We start from the raw sequence: 24,189 nt of genomic DNA, 5'->3' as shown, positions 1-24,189 counted from the left end.
AGGCAGATCTCTGAGTTCGAGGCCAGCCTGGTTTACAGAGGGAGTTCCAGGACAGCCAGGGCTACACAGAGAAACCCTATCTTTAAAAAGTCATTTTCTTCAATGGGTTTACTTTTCCTATATCCTTGATTGATATATACTTTGATTGTGTCGTGGACATGATGACTACATTGTCAAGATGCTAGACTTTTTCATATTTTTTTAAAATATTTTAATTGAAATAGAATCACATAATTTTCTGCCTTCTCTTCCCTCCCTCCAGTCCCTCCCATGCCCCCCACTCTCAAGCTGATAGCCCCCTTTTCTTTGATTGTTATTGTTACATACATACACAACATAAATACACACATTTGTATGCACAAATATTTAAATACAACCTGTTGAGTCTGTTTTTATTGTTTGGGTGTGATTGGTTTCAGGGCTGACCACTCTGCCTTGGACAACCAATAAGGGGGCTCACCCCTGGAGAGGCTATTCTTCTCCCAGAAGTTGGTAATTGCCTGGAGTTCTTCATCTAGGGGTGGGACCCTTCAAAATCTTCCTCTTCCGTGTTAGTTATGTTCATGGGTACTGCCATTGTTCTAGTCTTGTTTATGTATCCGTTTCTAGAAGAGACCATTTCACAGCAGACTTCCTGATATTCTAACTCCTAGAGTGTCCTCGTCCCCTCTTCCTTGGCATTCTCTGAGTCATAGCTGCAGGAGCTGTGATGTGTGGCACAGATGTATCCTTTGGAGCTTGGCTCCCTGCAGTCGGTTGATCTCTGCACTGTGTCTAGTTGTGGTTTTTGTGATGGTCTCCATTTGCTGCAGAGAAAGGCTTTAATGAGGGGTGGTAACTACAATTATCCATGGGTCTAAGCTTAAGATTTAGAATGTAGTAAGGAATTACGTTGATGTAACAAAGTGGTGGTAGTAGATTCTTTTCTAAGGTCCATGACCTCACTAACCCTGAAAAGTTGACTAGGTCTCCAGGAGCAGTCATGATTGCCCTCTTGTTGAGTAGGCCTGAAGTCCAATCCGACGGCTGTTGGTTACCACCACCATGTGGGAGCCACTTACTGCATCTTTACAGAAATCTTGCCGTGTTGGTCATTGTCGTGGTTCTGAGGTGTTGCAGCTGGGTGGGACTGTTTAATTGCTTCCTTCCCTTGGCAGCTTGCAAAGTATTTTCTAGAACCATAGAAATTAGATCCAAATGAAGAAGGCTTTCAGGCCAGATCCAGCTTGAATTATCCAAAACCTGTGTCTTAAGTGTGCAGTGTCTTTAGTACTGGGGACCAACCCCCAACCCCCGAGAGGCAACACAGACTACATCGATAGGCTACAATCTAAATGTCCTTCCTCAGGTGAATGAATAATGAACATGTGGTCCTTATACACAGTTGAATACTGTTCAGCTCTAAAGTATAATTAAATCATGGACTTGGCAGGTAAGTGGCTGTATATTGAGTAAGGTAACCCAGACCCAAAAAGACAAATGCCATATTTTCTCTCTCGTCTGCGGTTCCTAGCCCCAAATCCTCAAATGTGATATATGACCTGGAGTAACCACAGACACCAGGAAAGCATAAAGGGACCACAAGTGGAGGGAGGTTGAGAGGGGATAGCAGGACACAGGTGGCATGCAGTGGGATACAGAAAGATGCCAGAATTTGTTACACTTCTTAGAAGAGTGTTGGTTTCTATCCTCAAAAGCAGAACTTGGCTAAACTTAAAACCTAGTCTGTCTTTCCTGAAGGAGGCAGTAGCGGAAATGATTTTCCCCTTCTTTACTCATCTAGCTCTTCATTTGCCTGGGCTCTTTGGAGTTCCCCTAGATACGCAAGGCTCAGGCATCTCTCAAAGACTTGAGATGCTCAGCCAGGAAAGGCATGTGTGCCAAACAGGACAACATGAGTTTTGTCCCTGGGATCCACATAAAATAACTTGAACACATGACTAATAAACTGAGCAATTGAGCATAATATCTAAGACGTGCACCGGAAAATTCAAGACACTACACTCCTTCATACAAAAGGAAGAGGAGGTAGAAATTGATCATTTGAAAAATCAGCCAAATAGTAGTAGATTGTGATCTTGAACTGTGCTCTACATGTGATCTTAAGCCAGGCAGCCATCATGAAAGCCTGAGGCTTTGAGTGTCAAGAAGCAAGAAAATTATCAAAGACTTCTGAGATCATTCAAAAGACCAAAAGAGCCCTTGAAGGAACTCTTAGTGGCCCAAAATAAGATGCCTTTGACAATAATAATATTAATGGCTGCAAATTGATGTCAGCTTAAAGTATCTAAATGTATAAAATATGAAAATCTGTACAAATCAAGTAATCTTAGAAAAACACAAGGCAAGAAATCAATATTCATCTTTTGCTGCTGGCTAGTGTACCAACTCCAAACTCTGAAAATAAGGGGATTAGAAGGAAATAATTAATACACCGTCCCTTTTTTGAATATTTATTTTTATTTTTTATTTATGTGTATGTATATGTGTCTGTGAATGTGTGCTATGTGTGTGCAGTGCCTGTAGGGGCCAGAAGAGGTCATTGGAGCCCCTGGAGCTGGGGAAATGGCTCAGTGGGTAAAGTGTTTGATGAGGAAGCCTGAAGGCCTGAGTTCAGATTCCCAGCTCCAGCATCAAAAGCCATGTGAGGTGGCACATGCCTGTAGCCCCAGTCTTTGTTGGGTAACAGAGTCAGGAAGGTCCCTGAAACTCACCAGTCTGCCAGTGTAGCTAAAGTGAACCCCATGTTCAGGAAGACAGACTCATTCAGATCAGGTGGAGAGCAGTCTAAGATACTCAAAATCAATGTCTGACCTCTACATGTGCACACACAGCGTGTGTGCCTGTACACACACATACCTTACACGCACAAATTGTGTTCATATACAGAATTTCACCATGGGTTTTTGGCTATCTCTTGATATGATCGTGTGATGTGCTACTTTAGCCTGTTGATATGATGGGTTACATGAATGGACTTCCAGGTGTTGAAAAGTTGCAAATCTTGATATAATTCTATCCTGTTGGATTTGATTTGCTAATATTTTGTTCAGGATTTTTTTTTTTTTTTTTTTTTTTTTTTGGTTTTTCAAGACAGGGTTTCTCTGTGTAGCTTTGCGCCTTTCCTGGGACTCACTTGGTAGCCCAGGCTGGCCTCGAACTCACAGAGATCCGCCTGGCTCTGCCTCCCGAGTGCTGGGATTAAAGGCGTGCGCCACCACCGCCCGGCTTTTGTTCAGGATTTTTGCACTTGTGTTCAGAGAGATGTTAGTCTGTGGTTGGTTGTTTTCTTGTAATTATCCTTTTGTTCTAGGAATGGCCTTCTAGAATGAGTTAAGAAACTAGTTTCTTCCTTGTTTGGTAGAATTTATTAGTGAATGTTTCTGGGCCTTGTGCTGTTTTCAAAGTTAATAATCATTGATTCTGTATCTCCTCCTATTTTATGTATGTCTTTTATACTTTTTTCTGTAGTTAGATTTTCTTTTTGCTGTTTTTCAGTCCTTTTTTATTTGTTTTAGAAGTTTGTATTGAAACATACTCAAGCTCCACAGACAATCTTTGTTTCTTTTGCAGTGTTTCTGACCTGTGGCGTTTCTGCTTAATTTTTGTTTAGAGTTTTCATCTTTCTGATTACATTGCCCATTTTTTTCTTGCTTTTTTTTTTTTTTTAATTTCCCCACTAAGCCTTTAGCATGCTACTCTGTTTTAAATCCTGTCTGTTTTAACTACAATGTTCTTGTCGTACCTGAATCAGGTTTTTGTCCTTGCTCTGTTACTTCAAACTCTGGTGTTTTGTTTTTACTGTACCTTGCAATTTGTTGTTGTTGTTGTTGTTGTTGTTGAAAACTGGACATTTCTTGGCAAAAGTAACTCAAACAGATCTATAGTGATGTGATAGGTGGAGGTAGAGGGAAGCAGCCTGAGTCCTGGGGGACCCTGGGAATCTTGTCCTGGCATCTCCATTCTGAAGTTACTTTCCCTCTTTACAGTGAGTGTCCCCTGTTCTAGAACTTGATGGGGAGGGAATCGTTGTGTGTCTGATCTCAGTCATCCAGTGAACTGGTTCTCTGGACTGTGAACTACTTCCCATGTAGTTTTTACCCAGTAGGTGGAATGGGGTGACTACAGTGAACCCCCATCCCCAGGCTAGTTAGTGATAATGAAACCCCACTAGGTTAAGCTCTTACTTAAGGCTTCTGGGGCTGGTTTTGTGAAGAACAGAGTGCTCTGGGTGTCTTTCAGAGGGTGTCTTTCCACCTCCTGTGAGATGCACAGTGGAGAATGTCTCTGATCTCTACTAAGAACCTGGTGAGGCATCTAGAGAGCAAACAAGCTCCTGAGCCCACAGCCTGGAAAAGGCCTGTCCCCACGTGCCTTGTTCCCACTTCCGTTGTTTCTTTCCGTACCCCGGCCACTCCTAATGTTAGACAGGCTTGGCTTGAGGCTCGGGGTGGGGCAGAAATTTTGGAAAGAGAACACATCTGTAATAAATATAATTTATTATTCCTCAGTGCTGCTCATTTCTGTTCTGTGTGTGCTGCTGAGCTGGACAGCGGCACACAAGACTGCGTGTGTCTGTCACGGGGACGGTGACAAGTGCTGCTGCTAATGGCTGTGGTGGAGAGGAGGAAACGGCCTGCACTGGTCATGAGCTCAGTCCTCCTCTTCTCTACTGGCCTCAGGTCACGGGCTTTCCATCATCTCCATGTTTAGCCTCAGTCGTTTGTACCCACCCCTTCGGAGCCGAGGCCAGGCGCCTCCTGTCTGCTCGCTGTCCAGGCTTCTCCATCCTGAGTCTGGGCACATTTGCTCAAGAATGTAATGACCACAGTCTGTGGAAGATGTCAGGGCAGGTGTGAAGAAAAACGACATCGGGCTAGTCTCCGGTCTGCCACAGTGGCAGCTGCCTCTGTCAGTCATGTCTGTCGGTTTGTTCTTCCCTTTCCAGTCCCCCCAACCCTTCTCTTCTGAGAGGCTGAAACTTAACTGCCGAGGGCAGCTGTAGTCCTACCCCAGGGATCTGTAGAGAAAGGGAGGAAATTGCTCAGTGCAGTGTTTCAGCTTCCCAAACTGAGCAATCTGTTCACTCTTGTAGTCAGCATTCAAAGTGCCGTTGGCATGCCAATCTGTGTGATGGCATTAAAGTCCTGTTAAAACTCGAGGCCAACTTTATTAACCAAAATGGATACAACCCCCCCTTTATATTTTAAATAAAACCCACTTTATTTTTTATCCAAAAAAAAAAGGAGCTCATGGTGGGGCGGGGGGCATTTCTCCCGAGACCAGGACTAACAGAGTTGTACAGTGACTCTGCTTGGGAACTCATCAGCTATAGTTTGGGTTTTTTCTACCCCACCACTTGTCTTCTGTGGTTTCTGCTGCAGTCATTTGTGACTCTCATATCTGCCTGTGTCTCAGAATTGGGAGGATAGTTTAACCTCACTGTTCTCATGGATCTGAGAGAGTGTCAGTTTTTTAAATAGGTTTTTGTTTTGTTTTGGTTTGGATTTGGTTTTTCGAGACAGAGTTTCTCCATGTCATCCTGGCTGTCCTGAAACTCACTCTGTAAACCAGGCTAGCCTCAAACTCACAGAGATTCTGCCTCCTCCTCCTCCTCCTCAGTGCTGGAATTAAAGGCATGCACCACCACCTCCTGGCTTAAATAGGGTTTTACTTGTTAGGAGAATGACAACTTCCACGCTTTGTACACACTGACTAGAAGGCAGTATTAGCTACTCCGTACTTTTGGTCTGAAATAGTCTACATGTCAGGCTGTTTGCCTGGCATGCCTTCTCTCTGTTCTTTACCAACCCTGGTCTCTGAAAAGTCTTTATTTCTTTTCAAACTGAGAGTTTAAAAAATGGAAACATTTTACATAAAGTATTAAGTCTCAAGTCTGTATCTTGAAAATTTATACAGAGGCCTATATAGAAGAGAAAGTGGAGTATTTAATCCAGTTCCCCACAGTGTCCTCTTCTCCTTCTCTCAAAAGACTCCATTCCCCATGCAGAATCACCAGTTCCCACTTCCATCCTCATGGATTAGTGTTCATATTCTAGAGCGTCATCTTGGTGGAACTCTGCCCTGTCGGTGGACTCTGGCTTCACTGGCTCAGACACCATGAGCTTTGGCCACGTTGCTGTCTGTCTCTGTAGCTTCTTTTATTAGCAGTGTTCCACAGCTAGCTTATCCCATCAGTTGTCCATGAAGACTTGGGCAGCTTCCAGTTTGGGTCTAGCAGAAAGAAAGCAAGCAACATTGATGTGTGCACAGGACCTCATAAAGATAAGTAAGGATCTTCATTTCTCTTGGGTAGATGAATACTGAGGTAAAATTGGCTGGGTTATGTGAGACACGTATTTATGAAAAGTCTTAATTTTCAGTGCTGTTAATGCCATCTTAATAGTTTCTTTTTCTTTTCTTTTTTTTTTTCCCCCCTTAGCTTGGCAAGCTATGGAAATTCAAGTCACAGTGTAATTTTGACTGATGACTCCATCAGCAAATAACAGATGGTGCCAGCTGCACGAGGCTTTGGGCAGAGTGTCTGTGCCAAACCCACGGTGAGCTCAGCAGCTGCTTCGGGAGCGTAACTGATGCCTGTTCCCATGTAACTACGCAGCTGCTGCTTCTGTTCCAACTAAATATAACAACTTGGAGCAGCAGAAAGCCATTTAGTGAAGTATTCCCAATATAGTCTCTGTTACAGAGCTTGGCAAGGGCTGTGCAGTGATTGGTTCCCTGTTTTAGAAGTGTCCCTCGTGATTCACAATGCACTGTTCTTTTCTTTTTAGGTATGAGATTTATTAAAAGTTACTAACGTGATAGCGGAACAGACAAATAGCAACATGATGTGGGCTTTGAGCAGAGTTCAGCCCCATGTGTCAGAGTGGCTGACCCTTCTTACAGGTCTCAGAGGAAGCGGGAAGGTTCTATGCCACATGTTTGATGGGTAGTCCATGGTAAATGCTTTCAGGCAGGCCGTTCCTGGAGGTGCGGAAGAGCAAGAATCTAGAAAAACAAGTTAATACAGGACCTTTAGACACTGGTGTGCACATAGGTAACATTCTTGAGGGTTTTTTTTTAATTAGCCAGGTGAAAGGGGAGCTCACTTAGGATTTTGGTAGTTTTCTCCTGAGGTGACATCCTCATCAGGGGAGTCTTGGGACAGTTATAGTGTGGGAAATCCTGGAGGAGAAGGGTGCTTTTAGGAAGGGTCCTTCCTCGATGGCCTCCAAGCCTGCTAATATCTAGCTACCTAACATTTTCCCCTCAAGAGTCGAGACCATAAGACCATTTAAATTATTGTAATGGACAGGGAGTCACCCTGCCTACTTCCAGCTAAAAATGGGACGTAGATGTGTTGAACCTCTGTTCTTGCTAACTGTCAGGCATTGCAGGACAACCAAGGAGATGCAGACAGATGGAGTTATGTTGTCACAGGACCATATGCGTGTGGATGGGCAGTTCTGATGGACGAGAATGTGGTACTTGTGAAACCTCCTAGTCTGGCCAGGGGGACCTGCGGGTAGAGGTGCGCTGGGTTTCTTGCTGAGAGAAGCCAGGGCTGGTTCCTAAGCTTGCATTTCGGGAGGCGGGTACTGACTGGGCGGCCATGTTCACTCCCACTCAGGTGGGCAAGGAGAGGGAAACCGAGAGGGTCTCCAAAGAAAGAAAACCTGCCGCTCCCGAGCAGCTGGGACTTTTCACAGCAAGGAGAGAGCTGCTGGGAAGTGAAGCAGCTGGAGAAGAGCCGCAGCGCTGGCCAGCTGGAGTAGAGGGCTGTTGTTTGTTTGGGTGGGGGCAGGTTTGTTTTGTTTGTTTGTTTATAGTGATCGGCAGAGGGAAGGCATTTTTCAAGGCAGAAAAAGCTGTAATGTAAGGACGGTGTCCATTTGCTACTGTATGGAGTTACCCAAATATGTGAAGAGTTTGAGACCCATTATGAGCTTTTGGCGAATTAATCAGATAGGGGTAAAAAATAATCATCTTCATAATTCTTTTTTTTTTTTTTTTTTTTTGGTTTTTCGAGACAAGGTTTCCCTGTGTAGCTTTGTGCCTTTCCTGGAACTCACTTGGTAGCCCAGGCTGGCCTCGAACTCACAGAGATCCGCCTGGCTCTGCCTCCCAAGTGCTGGGATTAAAGGCGTGCGCCACCACCGCCCGGCTTCATAATTCTTTAATTCCCTTCCTGATGTGTGATAAATGTCACAGATGGTAAACCAAGGGGCAATAAGTGACCTCAGTCTTGTATATTATTAAAAGGACCAGCCTTAATAATATACTTCCCAGGGACTCAGAGAAGAAACTACGAACGATGAGAACTATTTTCAGGAAAAGAATCTAAGTACACCAAGCTCTTTAGTCCACTTGCTTTAATTCCCTCCTCAGTCTCTAGCTTTACAGTTATAAACCCAAACAATCACAGTGCTCCCCTCCAGCCAGTCACCAGGCCTGAATTCCTGCAAGGTCATAAAGGCAGATAAGAGTTTCCTCAGGCAGTGAGTGTCAGGCTTTCTTTTACAACCTGAAAGTGGAGTGGTTAAGGGGAGAGGTCAACTGAGAGCTAATATCAGTTAGCATATCAAAAAGGGAATTTATGTACTCAGTCTACATTCCTAGGAGTGGTTAGGTAAGAGGTTAGGGGTCTATAAAGTTAGTAAGGCTGTAAGAAAGGAGGGTCCGAGCTAAATTGTGTAAAGCTATTACTTAAGGTCCACCTGACCTAGGTGGTGTCTCCTTGTGGAATTTACCTTAAATCAGGAGACTAGCATGTGGTGGTCTGGGCTGTTATTTCTGTTAGTCCTTGAAAGTGGCTAAGGGAGATATCTGATTCCAGCGCTAAAAGGAGAAAAAAACAGATGTGCCTGAGGGAAGGAAGTCTTTCCTGGGGTTGTTCTCCAAATACCTCAAATGTATATGTCCAAATAGTGATCAGTCCACACTGTTAGCAGTTCTTAGGAAAAAAAACAGTTGGGAAAGCTATGAAGGCACACATGATTTTCATAACAGAAGACAGCTGATATATAACAAGCCAAATAACACCAAAAGCTCCTTGGCATTTGGCTTCCTCTGAAGGAATTCCTTAATCCCTTCAGGTAGTAGCTTTGCCATAGCCAGCTGAGTTCTTATAATATATTCCGGGCTGGAGAGATGGCTCAGAGGTTAAGAGCACTGCTTGCTCTTCCAAAGGTCCTGAGTTCAATTCCCAGCAACCACATGGTGGCTCACAACCATCTGTAATGAGATCTGGTGCCCTCTTCTGGCCTGCAGGGATACATGCAGACAGAACACTGTATACATAATAAATAAATCTTTTTTTTTTTTTTTTTTTTTTTTTGGTTTTTCGAGACAGGGTTTCTTTGTGTAGCTTTGTGCCTTTCCTGGAACTCACTTGGTAGCCCAGGCCGGCCTCGAACTCACAGAGATCCGCCTGCCTCTGCCTCCCGAGTGCTGGGATTAAAGGCGTGCGCCACCAACGCCCGGCTATAAATAAATCTTTAAAAATATATATATATATATTCCTGCGGGCTATAGCACTTCAGATTAAAGGCAATAGATTCTGATCTAAGCCCTGGGGACATTCTGACCCAGTACTGGGATTTTCAGAAAAGTCCCCTTTCAACCTAGCTTCCAGAAGGTCTGGCAGTGGTGGCGCACACCTTTAATCCCAGCACTCGGGAGGCAGAGACAGGCAGATCTCTGAGTTGGAGGCCAGCCTCCTCTACATAGTAAGTTCTGGAACAGCCAGAGCTGCACAGAGAAACTCTGTCTTTATAGAAAACCAACAATAAAAGGTCACTAAGGCTCGGAGAGGACAGACAGCAGCATGGCAAGGTTCTGAGGAGAGTTCAGGCTGATGATACATTTTACCCTGGAGAAGCCCTGGTCACACATAGACATCTTAGCTTCTGAATGTTTGCAACATGTCAACTTTCATTTGTTTTGTTCTGACTTGGGGGGACAGGGTCACACAATTGTATAAGCTAAGCTGGCCTTGAACTTGTGTCTCAGCCTCCCATGTACTGGAGTTACACTCAGCTTTGGAGTGTTACTTTTTATTGTGTGTGTACATGTGTACACATGAGTGCTCGTGGGTGTATGTATGTGTACCACATGTGTTCAGGCGACCACAGAGATCAGAAGAGGGTCTCAGATCCCTTGAAACTGGAGTTATAGGCAACTGTAAGCTGTCATGTGGGTGCTGGGAACCAAACTTGCATCCTCTGGAAGAGCAGCCAGTGCTCTTAACGCTGAGCCGTCCCTCCAGCCTCCCAAAATGGAACTCTCCTTTTGTTGTTGTTGTTGTTGTTGTTGTTGTTATTGTTAGTTTTATGTGCATCGATCGGTGTCTTGTCTGCATATATGTCTGTGTGAAGGTGTCAGATCTTGGAGTTAGAGACAGTTGTGAGCTGACATGTGGGTGCTGGGATTTGAACCCAGATCCTCTGGAAGAGCAGTCAGCGCTCTTAACAGCTATGCCATCTCTCCATTCCCCGAAATGGTACTTTCTTAAGACATGCTATATATAGTAACTTTCTAAGGTTTCCTGGTATTCTACAATGTGTGGGAGCTCCTTAAAGAAACCAATATTGAAGATGAAGAATGAACCATTAGTGTTAACTATAATATGAAGAATCTGAGCCTGTCTGATCTTTATATCCAAATATATTACATTAAGGTTTACCCAAGAAATGATTGACAGTAGATAATGCAGTAGACAATAAAGCATGTCCCATGAGATAACTGGTGTCACTAATAGACGTGAAAGAGGATTGTCTATGTTCATACAATTTGCTGTATCAAACATAACTTAGGTATTCTCTAATAAAAGTCCATTCTGACACTTTCTCCACTTCAGAAGCCTTTTTGCAAGACTCAGTGGCTTTTAATTTTTGATCACCTGGCTATAACTTGAGATTCACATAACCTCTCCTTGGATTCAATTACTTTGCTCAGGTGGCTCACAGAACTCAGGTTTGGGGTGGGATTAAAAAGAAAGAGAATTAGCAGAAACACAGATGAGCTTAGTTGAAATGACTAAGTCTGATTCCCATGGAAAACTGGATTGCTGTTGCATGGGGCAGTAGGGGCTGTAGAGCCCGGTGGCTCTCTGGCTTGTCTGTGTGCTCCTTAGTGGGGGGAATGAGAGCGGTGAGAGTCAGATTTGAAATGATGGTTTATAACTTTTTGGGTGGGTGGTATTTTGAGACAGGGTTTCTCTATGCTGTCCTGGATCTCACTCTGTAGACCAGGCTGGCCTTTAACTCACAGAGATCCTCTTGCCTCTGCCTCCCGAGTTCTGGGATTAAAGGTATATGCTGCACACCCAGCTATAATTTACTCTTTAGGTAAAAGAATGTTCAGTGTTGTGTAACTAAATTGAAAAGTAATTAATATAGCCACTAATTAGCCAATTACTATTTATAGCCAACTGTTAGGATTGTGCATCTTCTCATTTGCATCTGCAAATTGCTAGGTAGCTAGAGTAGTGTTATCATAAGGAGTATACATATGTGTCAGATGGAATGCTTTTATCAGACATGGCTGTTCTGAGGCCTGGTTAATATGATTTAATATACCCTTATCCTCTTGTTGGTTATGACAGACAGCATATAGGAACTGAGTAGCCAGAGGGATAGGCTGCCAATTACAACTTATTGCCTATGGATTGAAAATTGAGCCATTAATCCTTGGTATGAAATGTGATTGGCCTCTTAACGGCAAGTGTCATGTGAAACCTAGTCAGTAGAGGGGGCAAGAGGAACACTGATGGGCAAGAGCCTCTCTTCTTGGAACTAGTTGCTGCATTTCTCTTTCTCTTGCTCTTATAATCATTAGTAGATATGTATGTGGGACACTCTGTGATGCCCAGTGCCAGCAGTGCCCCAGGGCATGCACTCTTCACAGACTTGGTCTACACTGGATGAATTCTGAGTCACCTCTACTTCAATCCCAACTGTGTAGAAAGCCTTTGTAGTTCCTGGTATATTTTTGAGTCCCAGCAGCAAGGACCACAGCTACCATTACTCACTCCTTGAACTAACCCCACTCAGTTCTCCAGTGTTGTGAATTCTGTTCCCCTTGGGCTAGCTCTAGGTTTGAGGGTGGTAGGAGTTCTTGAACCCCTGGAATTCCCACTTCTCTATTCTGTAGATGCCACAGGACGAAGGCCAGCAGTGCCCCCAAGTTTAGGCAGTGTCTTAGAGACAGACTTGGGCTCAGTGTAAGATGCTAGGGCTGAAGCCAGTGGAGTAAGGTTTGCCCTCATCACAGTACTAACTGTCTGTTCTTTGAGACAGGGTTTCTCTGTGTAGTCCTGGCTGTCCTGGATCTCACTCTTTAGACCAGGCTGGCCTCGAACTCAAAGATCTGCCTGCCTCTGCCCCCCAAGTGCTGAGATTAAAGGCATGTGCCACCACAGCCCAGTACTTTTTCTTAAGGAAGAACAAACTTACCTTTGAGACTTACCTTTCAGCACTCTAATCTGGGTCCTGAGGTCACCTTTTTACTAAGTAAGGATTAGAGAAGATGGTAGGGATGGGCCTCTGTGGTCCTCTTCAGTGCTGGGGATGGGAGACGGTACTCGGCACATAGTTTCTTAACCATTTCCCACCCTTTTCTTTCTCTAAGAAGCCAGAAGAGAAGGAAAGAAGAGTTTTGCATCTAAAGACATGGCCAAGGTAAGCCACAAATGCCACTTTTGTCGTGAAAAGCTTCTTGGTGTAAATGCTGCTGTGATTCAGGAGTCTCCTCTAGAGCCCTCAGTGATTTGGAGAAGAGGAAGCCATGTTTGTGGAGCAGTTTTCTCAAACCATCCTAGGGCATCCGCCTTGTACAGACCATCTGTGTTGCCAGAATTTCCGTTTCCCAGGCTTTTATTCGTATGGAACAGAATCGTGCTGGTGAACCTGGTCATTCAGCAGGGAATCTGAGTTTATCTCAGTCTCATCTCTTTGTTGTCCCTTCTAGAGTCGCTGTAGTGACCTTCTCGCTTGAAATTGTAACAGCCTGTGCTGTCTGCCTGGCCTCTTCCACTCGGTTTTCCAGAAGACACTCGGCTGTTAATGTTTCCACACTGTTTTGTCTGTGTATGTGACTGGCCCTGTGTCCTGTTTTCAGTGCAGATGGCGCTGACAGAAACAACTGACTTAGGGACTTACTTTGGGTCACGATAGTTTGAGGTTCTTCCCCAAAGTGATCTTATTGAATCCTCATCACAACCCTGTGAGACATCTGTGACTGTGTCGTTAATTCTATTACATACTCTTTTCTTAAATAGGGTATCTGTTTCTTCTTTGACAGTTTCACACATAGAAAGTACATTGACCATATGCATCCTCAACTTTCCCCTTCTTCCAGGTAGCCCTGTGTTCCCTTCCCGGTTCATGCCTTCATGTCACCTTCCTCCCCCCCCCCCCCCCTTCAGTAGTGCTGCCTGTTGCAATGTTGACTGGTCTTGCTGGCCTGGCCTTGGGCTAACCATAGCCGCAGTGAGTCCGTAAGTGCGGTCTCCATGTCTCAGCACCCTCCCCATCTTTAACATCATATTTGTATGGTGAATTACATTGTTTTGTTCATTTTTATTTTCTGTGTGGGTGTTTTGTCTCTATGTATGTCCTTGCACTACATGTGTGCCTGATACCCATGGAAGCTAGAAGAGGGTGGTGGAGTCCCCAGAGACTGGAGTCACAGACGATTATGGGCTGCCGTGTGGCTGCTGGGAATTGAACCCTGCATCCTCTGGAAGAGAGTCAGTGATCTCAACTGCTGAGCCATCTCTCCAGCCCCTCTTGTTTCTTTGTTGACGTTGTTCCTTTGACAGTTTCATACTGGTTTAGAATGCGTTCTGATAACTCTCTCCCGACCCTCTCATATCTTCCTCCCATACCAGACAACACCCCTTCTCTTTATACGTCCCTTCCCCAGACTCGTGACCTTTGTTTTATTGTGTGATCCATGTAGTTTACCCATGGCTCTCTGTGTGACTCATGCATTGGTTTGTTGTAAAACAGGCTTTTACTGTGTAGCCTTGACTGGCCTGGAACTTACTTTGTAGACCAGGATGGCCCAAACTCAGAGAGATCCTCCTCCTGGCTCTGTTTCCCCAATGCTGGGACTAAAAGTGTGCATCACCACACCCAGCTGTGAGTCTTAGAACTTTCCAGTGGTTCCCCTTTTCCTGTCATTGTTTTTAAAAGGAGGACTCTAAAGTTTTTCTCAGACATTTCAGCTGTCTCGCTATTTTAGCTTCTGTCACCCCGGGTGGTAGCTTGTTGTCTCTTAATCTTTTGTGTTTCTTTGTTGTATTTGCATATCTATGGCCATGGATGTGTCCTTTCCTTTTTTAACTCTTTCTTGGGCTGTGTTTGTGTGAGGCCTTCCAAAAAGGATGCCCTCATTCCGAAGTACATTTCCTGCAGCTGTTGAGGCAGGTTGGCATGGAGACCCTCCAGTAGTTTATCACCAGTTTTAGCTTTGCCCCACCGTAGAAAACCCTTTTGTATCACACTTGAGTTTCTTCCACAGCGCAGAGACTGGGCCTAGGGGCACTGGATGGAGGGTGTGCATGTCCTAGTTCTTTGGAAGGAAAGGAAGAGAGAGGGGATACAGCATGAGACGGGAGCTGTCCAGTTAGGTCAGAGAGAGGAGGTTCATGGTGAGACTATTTTAGATGTACAGGTACAGACATAAGATGTTCGTGGGTGCAGAGAAGAGGCAGGTGTGGAGCACAGTGAGTCAGCAGTTAAAGGTCAGAGTTACAGCTGGGTTTAGAAGAGTGAGCAGTTAGAAAAAGGAGTTACGATACTAAAGGGTTTCACACACGCGCGCACGCGCGCACGCACGCGCGCTCCTCTGCGGAGGAGAATGGAGACAGTGACGAGAGGGTGCTGTGTGTGGCATGGACAGTCCATTCAGTTGAGAAACGCCACTAGGGCTGGAGAGATGGCTCAGCGGTTAAGAGCACTGCCTGTTCTTCCAGAGGTCCTGAGTTCAATTCCCAGCAACCACATGGTGGCTCACTACCATCCGTAATGAAATCTGGTGCCCTCTTCTGGCCTGCAGGTGTATATGCAGACAGAACACTGTATACATAATAAATAAAAATAAATCTTTAAAAAAAAAAAAAAAAAAAAAAAAAGAGAAACGCCACTAACGAGGTCTTTATTTGAAGTCCAAGGAGCAGGTGTGCTCCGAGCCACCATGAGCACCTTTGTCTCCACCTTGACCTGTTCATATGGAAGGGTCCAGCCAGGCTTTCCAGGGAATTGTCTTCTCCACTGTCCTTTCGATTAGCTTAAGATTTTTGTCTTAACTTCACAAACAACATGTTTGTGTGTGATTTCAGGGCTTGAAGTTCAAAGATGTGATCATTTACTTCTCTCGAGAGGAGTGGGCGTGCTTGTACCCGTCCCACAGGAATCTGTACCGGGATGTAATGTTGGAGAATTACAGCAACCTCATTTCACTAGGTGAGTTCATCTACCCACCGAAGTTCAGAACTGCCCTTCCAGAACATCCATGTTCTTTGTGATGAGTGTTGTTGTTTCCTTTAGTTTTCCTGGGTGGGTGGGTGGGTGGGTGGTATGCCTGCAGGTATGCCTGCCCACCACGAGCATGTCTGGTACCCATGGAAGCCAGAAGAGGCATCAGATCCCCTAGAGTTTGAGTTATAAATGGTTGTAAGTCACCATGTGGGTGCTGGGAATTGAACTCAGGTCCTCTGGAAGAGCAGCCAGTGCTCTTAACTGCTGAGCCACCTCTCCAGCCCCTGTTGATCTGTTTTGTTTCAGACAAAGTCTGCTACGTAGCCCATGGTCTGAAACTCATGACAATTCTCCTGCCTTAGCTTTACGGGTGCTGAGGTTGTAGGCCTGCACCACTACCAAAAGCTTTTGTTGAGTTTTTCATGAACACTTCACAAACACACACACACACACACACACACACACACACACACACACACACACACACGGGGGGGGGGGGGAGGGGGGGCATCTTATCTTCTCTTCCCCAGCCCTCTAAAGTTCACTCATTTTGATCTTAAAATATTTTTTTTTAATTGGGATGGAGAAGGGCGTGCACATAGGGATCAGAAGACAACTCTATAGAGTCCATTCTCTCCGTCTGTCTCTACATGGGTTCCAAGGATTGAATTTAGGTTGCCAGGCCAGTTTCTCTCTCTCTCTCTCTCTCTCTCTCTCTCTCTCTCTCTCTCTCCCCCTCTCCCCCTCCCTCCCTCCCTTCCTCCCTCTCTCTCTCTCTCTCTCTCTCTCTCTCTCTCTAATTGAAAAGAGATTTTTATAATACAATATATTCTGATTGCATTTCCCTTCCCCCAAATCTTCCCAGATCCTCTCCACTTCCCCACCCACCCAAATTCACAGCCTTTCTTTTTCTCATTAGCTAACAAACCAGAGTAGGACTAAATAAACAAACAAGGAAAAGAAAAAAGAAAACAATGGAAAAGCACAGGAAACACATAGTGACACTGAGATACGCATTTGCACACATAGGAAACCCTAAAATATAAGTGAAAGATCTGTGCGGTTAAAAAGAAAGAACAAGCCGGGCGGTGGTGGCTCACGCCTTTAATCCCAGCACTCGGGAGGCAGAGGCAGGCGGATCTCTGGTCTCCAAAGTGAGTTCCAGGAAAGGCGCAAAGCTACACAGAGAAACACTGTCTCGAAAAACCAAAAAAAAAAAAAGAACAATAAAAAGCCCAGAGGAAGCGTGAGGCGATTAAAAACTCCAGCAATACCATTGAGTTCCTGGTGTGCTGGTCATCTACTGCTGAGCATGAGACCTGCCCTTAAGTGTGGTTTCTATGCCCAGGGAGGGTCCTTTGGAGAAAACTTAATTTCTCCCTTGCGGGTGGTTGTCAGCTTCTGGGTTAGGAGAGAGGGCTTCTGTCCACTTCCCCTCTCAGGTCTGAGACCCTGTTTTTCTCTCTTGACAGTCATGGACTTATTTTACTATAGTCTCACTGTGTAGCCCTGGATGTCCTTGAACTCACAGAAATCCTCCTTCCTCTGCCTCTAGGGTGCTCGGATTAAAGGCTTGTGCTTCTGTGCCAGGCCTCCTGGACTGATGTTGATTCTGACGTGCACAACATAAACTTCCCCTTTTGTGTTTGGACAGGTCTTGCTGACACTAAGCCAAGCGTGATCTCCCTCTTAGAGCAGGGGAAAGAGCCCTGGATGGTTGTGGGGAATGGGACAAAAGAATGGCGTTCTGGTGAGTGACAGTTCATGCACCTGGGGAGACCAGGCAGGCTGTGAGAAGGGTGTTCTAGAGCTCATTAAAATGCCAGGTGTGGTAGTGTATACATGTAATCCCTGCCAGGGAAAGGTGAGACAGGGGGATTGCTGGGGCTTGCTAGCCAGCCAGTTTAGCATATGACTGAGCTGCAGGCTAATGAGAAACTGTCTCAAAGGATATAGATGTTGTTCCTTAGGAAGATTCTAAGGTTGCCCTCTGGCCACTGTGTGCATATGTGCAGGTTTCTCTTTATGCTAAATTTCTTCAATGGTAGAATTCAACAGTGAAAACTTTTAGGTCTAGGCTTTTCATGGGTGAATGAAAAAATGAGAACATGACCGCTCCATGGTATGGTTGAGGAGAAAGTTTTATTATAGATATGAGAGAGAGTACAGCCAGAGGCATCTGGAAGGGTCCAGACAGAACATGGCCAGCAGACTGAACTAGGTAGGCCATGAGGGGAAGAGGTCGGGGAGGGGACAGGATCCAAGAGCTAGGAGCAAGCCAGAAGACCAAGAGAGCAGGAGCACCAAGGAAACACATAGCCAGAATGGCTGGGTTTATAGGAGAAGAGAGGCTGGGGGAGGGAAGCGAAGCTCAAGGGGGTGGGGTTTGCCCGGTCAGGATGACTGTCACAGGTGTTTGCCGTACTGAGAGATGGGGGGAAGACCTGGCGGCCAGCATCTGCCTTCAGCCATTTGTCCTGAGTTTCTTTGAGACCTAACAATGGGGAGAATTTTTAATCTGTCTTTATTAATGTGTATTCACGTGTGCCTGCTTGTCTGTATGTGCATATGCATGCAGGTACCCAAGAGAGCTGGAAGAGCTCTCTGGATCCTCTGGAACTGGGGAGGTTACAGGAGTTTAGAGTCACCTGATGTGGGTGCTGGGAACTGAACCCAGGTCCTTTGCCAGAGCAGCAAGTGCTCTTAACCACTGAGTCATCTCTCCAGTCCCCAGATTTTTTATTATAACTACTAATTTGTAATCTTTGTTACAGAACTACTCATATGTTCTGGTTACTCTTGAATCTGTCTTAGTAGTTTTTCATTTAAGAATTTGTGTGTTTTGTCTAGGCTGTCTGATAAATTGGTTCAGAGCGGTTCCTTATAGCCCTTTTTATGGATGTGAGGTCACTAGTGGTCTCCTTTCATTCTTGAGCTTAGAACCGTGAATGTCTTCTCTTGTTTAAAGGTTTGTCAGCTTTAGTCTCGTTGGTCCAACTATTGCTTTTTCTGTTTGTGGATGTCTGTTGACTTGGCTGTTGCCCTCCCGTTTGCTCTTTAGACTCTGGCTCTGTAAGATTTGCAGCTAGATTGTTATTTGATTCTTTTACTGTAGTTCTTAGTTACTTTCTTAGTGGTTGCCCTAGGGACTGTTGTATTTGAGGGGGTGCAGTAGGAACTAAAAAGTATAATCAGCACTTTAATTTAAAACAATTTGGAAGCCAGGCATCCCACACCTATAATCAGTACTCTGGAGGCTGAAATGGGGATCATGCGTTCCAAACTATCCTGTGCTAGTGATACCCTGACTCTAGAAAGAAGTGAGATAGAGGCACAAACTGTGGAATACAGGCAAGCTCCTGGGGTTGGAAAGGAAAGAGAGTATTTTCCCAAATGCCTTCCATGTATTTCTCCCACTCAGTCCCACAGACACTTGTAAGAAAACAGGCCCATAAATGTCTCCTTCCTGCCGTGCAGGACCTTGAGATTAGGGGATTGTGACTGATGGGGACTTCTTTCCCAAGTCTTCTGGGGAAGCAGACAGCTGCTTGTGTGCACAGCCTTTTATATTCCCAGAAACATAGATTGTCCAGATCTGTGATTTCCTTTCTAACTCCTGGTTTACTGAAAACTAAAACTATAGCATTATGCTGCTACAATATTACTAGCTGTTTGCTACTGTTTTTCAACAGTGTTCCAGGGTGGGACTTCCTGCTTCCTGCCCCCAATCCCTGGTTTCACATCCCCTGAAGCTGAAGTGACAGGCAGTTGTGAGCTGCCTGACTCAAGTGCTGAGAACTGAACTTGCTCCTCTGCTAGAGAAATACACGCTCCTAACCACTGAGCCATCTCTTCAACCCCACTCAGTCTTTTCCTATTGCAGATTTAACAATGAACAAGTGAAGGCCCCATCCACGCAGATTTATTATATGTTCTAGTGAGGGAAAAATAGATACATACTTATTATTTTAAGTCTAGTAAGCTTTCTCATCAGACTTTCTTTGGGGACCTCCAGCCCCCAAATAATAACACAGAGACTTATTAATTATGAAAGTTTGACCTTTAGCTTAGGCTTGTTTCCAACTAGCTCTTATAACTTAAATTAACTTGTTTCTGTTAGTCTACATTTTGCCACGTGGCTCTTTACCTCTCCTCCATTCTGTACATCCGACTCCCTCTGTGTCTCGCTGACATCTCCGTGCGCCTAGATTCATCCCCCTGAGTTCTCTCTGTCTGAAAGTCCTGCCCAGCCTCTCCTGCCTAGCTGTTGACCATTCAGCTCTTTATTTAAAACAATCAGGAGCCTTAGGCAGGTGAGGCAAAACATAGACACATCTTCATGCAGAGTAAACAAATATCCTGCAACATTTAAGTGGCAGTAAAATATTGAAGCATTGTGTTTGAAGTCAGAATGACGAGGTCTAGCTCATCAGGACTGTGTTGGGATGGTTGTCTGAGGAAGGACGTGGATGCAGCAAGGGAACCCAAGAGACGGGTCCAGGAGGGAGGAGTGTCAAGGTGGCTAGAACAGCAGTGCATGGAGGATATGAGCTAATGATTGTCAGCAGGAAGCTAGTGGAAGACTTGGGGTGATGGGTGTAACAGACACACATCAGCAATGCCTTTGCCATGAACTCCACTTTGCTCTCAAGCAGCAGTTTGTAGTGAAGGGGCTAGGGCCATGGGGACCCACTTTACCCCCAACATCCAGGCCCTGAGGATGGGTGGTGTGTAGGATTTGTAGTGGAGGGGCGAGGGCCATGGGGACCCACTTTACCCCCAACATCCAGGCCCTGAGGATGGGTGGTGTGTAGGACTTGTAGTAGAGGGGCGAGGGCCATGGGGACCCAGCTCTAACCCCATCATCTAGGCCTGAGGATGAGTGGTGTGTAGGACCTGCCACTAGATTACCTTCCAAGCAGTAGACACGGAGAAGCTAAATTCCAAGGCTGTCTAGAAACTGTAGTGTTGGCTCTATATTACTGTTGCCAAGCTTTAAAGTGTGTATCATCCCCAGAGGAGACTCAGCCCTGGGGCCCTTACCATTTAGTTGAGAAAAGAGGCCCTCTGCAAGAGCAGCAAGTACTTGTAACCTCTGAGCCGTCTCTCCAGCCCCCTTGTGGAGGGGTGTCGTTAAGTGAGGAAGAGGTTCTGACAGGAGAGTGCTAGGAGCTCACTTTTGTTTCCCCCTGGTTTTTCAAGACAGGGTTTCACTGTGTAACAGTCCTGGCTGTCCTGGAACTTGCTTTGTAGACTAGGCTGGCCTTAAACTCAAGAGAGAGCCACTTGGCCTCTACCTTCCTAGTGCTGGGATTAAAGGTGGGCGCACCACTGCCCGGCTTTTTTTTTTTTTTTTTAACAGCAACATTCTAACTACTGTGTGGAGAGGAAATTAGGGAATGGTAGCAGAACTAGCAGGATATATAGCGTGGTTCATATGTAGCATGGTTCATATGTAGCATGGTTCATATATAGCATGGTGTAACTCTTTAGCCAATAATGGCTCAAACAAGATGGTTGAGTACATGGTCTGACGCTAGATGTGGGAGCTGTTGTTGGCTCTGCCTTGTTTATATTCTTAGCTTTCGTAGGCAGTTCCTGATACCATGTTTTGAATAAGTTTCTATCTAATTTGGATGCCCACCAGAGTGGAAAGAACATAGCCTTCCCCTTCCTTTTTGCGCTCTCTCCAGTCTCTCATCTCATACCCCTCCCCCTTGCCAGATTTCAATCTTATGTTGTGAGTTGTTTCAATTTTCATTGCCTTTAGCTGTCACTTCCAGCAATATTCCCTTCTGAAGTTTGAAAATGGCCTTCCTCTTTCTTATTATCTTACAGATTGGGCATCTAGAAGAGAAGGCAAGAACTTACTCCCAGAGGACGATTACAAAATTAAATCATTGCAACAAAAGATGGCAAAAAAACAGACACGCTCCAGCCTTGAGGACAGCGGGGCCAGAGGTAACAGAGAAATCACAGGCCAGTTGGAGAGGCAACAGGAGGGACATTTGAGACAAGCTGTAGTGACCTCTGTCGAGAGGCCGAGTTCCATCCAATGCACAGTCCATAGAGAAGCTCAACCTTCAGAAAAACCTTGTAAATGCAAGAAATGTAAGAAAACATTCATGTGCCAATCATGTCTCATTGAACACGAGCAAATTCACGATAAAGAAAAAGGCACTGGGTGTGCACAGTGTGGGAAAGTCTTTAACTGCAGGTCAGACTTGATTATGCATCAAAGACTTCATGAGAGCACAAAGAGCAATGAGGCTAGGAAAAGTGCCGTTACTTGTGGTTCTGACAGTTTGAAGCCTCAGAGTGCTCCCAGTGGTGAGAAACCTCACAAGTGTAAGGAGTGTGGGAAAGGCTTCCACACGACCTCACAGCTCAGTCACCATCAGAAGTTGCATATAGGGGAGAAGCCCTACAAGTGTAAGGAGTGTGGGAAGGCTTTTCCATCTAATGCGCAGCTTAGTCTTCACCAGAGAGTTCATACTGATGAGAAGTGCTTTGAATGTAAGGAGTGTGGGAAAGCCTTCACCCGCCCCTCACATCTTCTGCGTCACCAGCGAATCCACACTGGTGAGAAGCCTCACAAGTGTAAGGAGTGTGGGAAGGCCTTTCGTTACGACACTCAGCTTAGTCTTCACCAGCTAACTCATGCTGGGGCACGACGCTATGAGTGTAAGGACTGTGACAGAGTCTATAGTTGTGCCTCACAACTCACTTTACATCAGATGGTTCACACTGGGGAGAAGCCCCACAAGTGTAAAGAGTGTGGGAAAGGCTTTATCTCTGATTCGCATCTTCTTCGCCATCAGAGTGTCCACACTGGTGAGAAGCCCTACAAGTGTAAGGAGTGTGGGAAGGGCTTCCGTCGTGGCACAGAACTTGCCCGGCATCAGAGAGCCCATGCTGGTGATAAACCCTATAAATGTAAGGAATGTGGGAAGTCATTTACATGTACCACAGAGCTCATGAGACACCAAAAAGTTCACACTGGTGAGAGACCCCACAAATGTAAGGAGTGTGGGAAGGCTTTCATTCGAAGATCAGAACTAACACATCATGAAAGAAGCCACAGTGGTGAGAAACCCTATGAGTGTAAGGAATGCGGGAAGACTTTTGGCCGGGGCTCAGAGCTTAGTCGACACCAGAAAATCCATACTGGGGAGAAGCCCTATAAGTGTAAGCAGTGTGGGAAGGCCTTCATTCGTGGTTCTCACCTTACCCAACATCAGAGAATCCATACAGGACAGAGGAGTGAATGAAGAAACACTGCCATCAGAAAGTTCATACAGTTCAAAAACCCTATGATGGCTAACAAGTGTGGGAAAACAACATCATAGAGTTTCTCCGCAGCACTAGAATTCATACTCAAGACCAATTAGGGCGAAACAATTGGACACTTGTCACCAGTAAGAAATCGGAAGTGACTAAATTGTTCCAGAATTTACTGTGAGGCTTTAGTTTATGAAAAACTGGAAATTTCCATGAATGTAAAGAAAGTAGGAATGCCCTTCCAGTGGCCCAGAGCCAGATATACCTCAGAGAATTCATACCAGGAAAAGAACTGAGGCGGCAGTAATGTCAGAAATTAGTCGTTAGCCCTCAGAGCAGAAAATTCATAATCACCATACAAATGTGATCTTTCATACTGAAGGTCACACTTGTGTTAAAAATGCAGCACATTCTTCATCCATCCCACTCAACTTTTATGAAAAATTTGCGAGTTTATTCTATGCAATGAATTTGAACTGAGGAAGTGTGGGAAAGACTTAACCATGTTTACTTTGTGCTTGTCCTCACTCAGGAGTTCTCGCAGGGTGAATTACTGACTTCAGATTCTCTTATAAATTAGTAATGTTAGTGTCATGTATCAAGTTATACTGTGAGGATGTGTGTAGTTTGTGGAATAGCATCCAGTAGGGTATGGTGGTGTACACCTGTAACACTGCACCACCATGGGAGCCACAGGCCGGAGGATCGCAAGTGAGGCTAGCTTGAAGAATGTTTCAGGGAAAAAAGGTATGCCAAAGATAGCTGCTTTCCTTGTTCTTTTCAAAATTGTGAACTTTTATGTAACAGTCTTATAAAAGGAAAGCCTTACATGTCCAGTGCTTGGAGGGACATTTTGCATTGTCTCCTTGACTGTTACAGAATCCTTTTGAAGAAAAACTGAAAGTTTCCATTCATAGTTTGCCCTTCTGCTAGTCAGAAGGTCCAGAGTTTAAACGTCGTCCCATTGAGGGAGGTGGGGAGATTTTGATGACACAAGTGTTATGTAGGAGATGAAGATGAAATTATCACTGAACTAAGGCCAGGTGGACAAGCAGAGACTGTAGGTTTTGCCTGTCTGCGGGCGTTACCACTCCCCCTCTGCAATGTCACCAACCACTTACAGTCTGCTCCTCCTGGCTAAGCACTTGGCCTCCTGTGTGATAGAGGATCTGAGCACAAGTCCACAGTGGGCTTCAGCAACAAGACACAGAGAAATGGTCTTAGCTGCAGGGAGCGCATCTGTACCACCAGGTGGCGCCTGATTTATGTTTCAATCACAAGACCATGAGGCTGAGATTGTCATGGGAAATACACTGTCATTGACATTGTGGCTTCATGAAACCATGAACTGCCCTTTCCCTGAACTTGCAGAGTAGGAAATGCATAATTGAAAATTAATACTCAGCTCTTTACAGTATACCTA

At 45.1% G+C, this 24,189-nt stretch overlaps 1 protein-coding gene across 2 annotated transcripts in view; it reads left to right on the top strand.

Annotated features, from left to right (window-relative positions):
• Znf568 (zinc finger protein 568) overlaps positions 1-22,905 on the top strand; it is a 55,127-nt gene extending 32,222 nt beyond the window's left edge. Inside the window, exons 7-10 of one of the 2 annotated variants that reach the window (XM_059275255.1) lie at positions 12,634-12,680; positions 15,347-15,470; positions 17,140-17,235; positions 21,324-22,905. In XM_059275255.1, the coding sequence (XP_059131238.1) occupies positions 12,634-12,680; positions 15,347-15,470; positions 17,140-17,235; positions 21,324-22,756 (1,700 nt within the window). In that variant the 3' untranslated portion in view covers positions 22,757-22,905. Of the gene's footprint in view, positions 1-12,630; positions 12,681-15,346; positions 15,471-17,139; positions 17,236-21,323 lie in introns of both variants that reach the window. The other variant, XM_059275253.1, reaches the window with a different exon arrangement.
• Positions 22,906-24,189: the final 1,284 nt, after the last annotated feature.

Source organism: Peromyscus eremicus, chromosome 1, assembly GCF_949786415.1.
Source record: "Peromyscus eremicus chromosome 1, PerEre_H2_v1, whole genome shotgun sequence".
Taxonomy (NCBI): domain Eukaryota; kingdom Metazoa; phylum Chordata; class Mammalia; order Rodentia; family Cricetidae; genus Peromyscus; species Peromyscus eremicus.
This window is presented reverse-complemented; position numbering and strand designations above follow the sequence as displayed.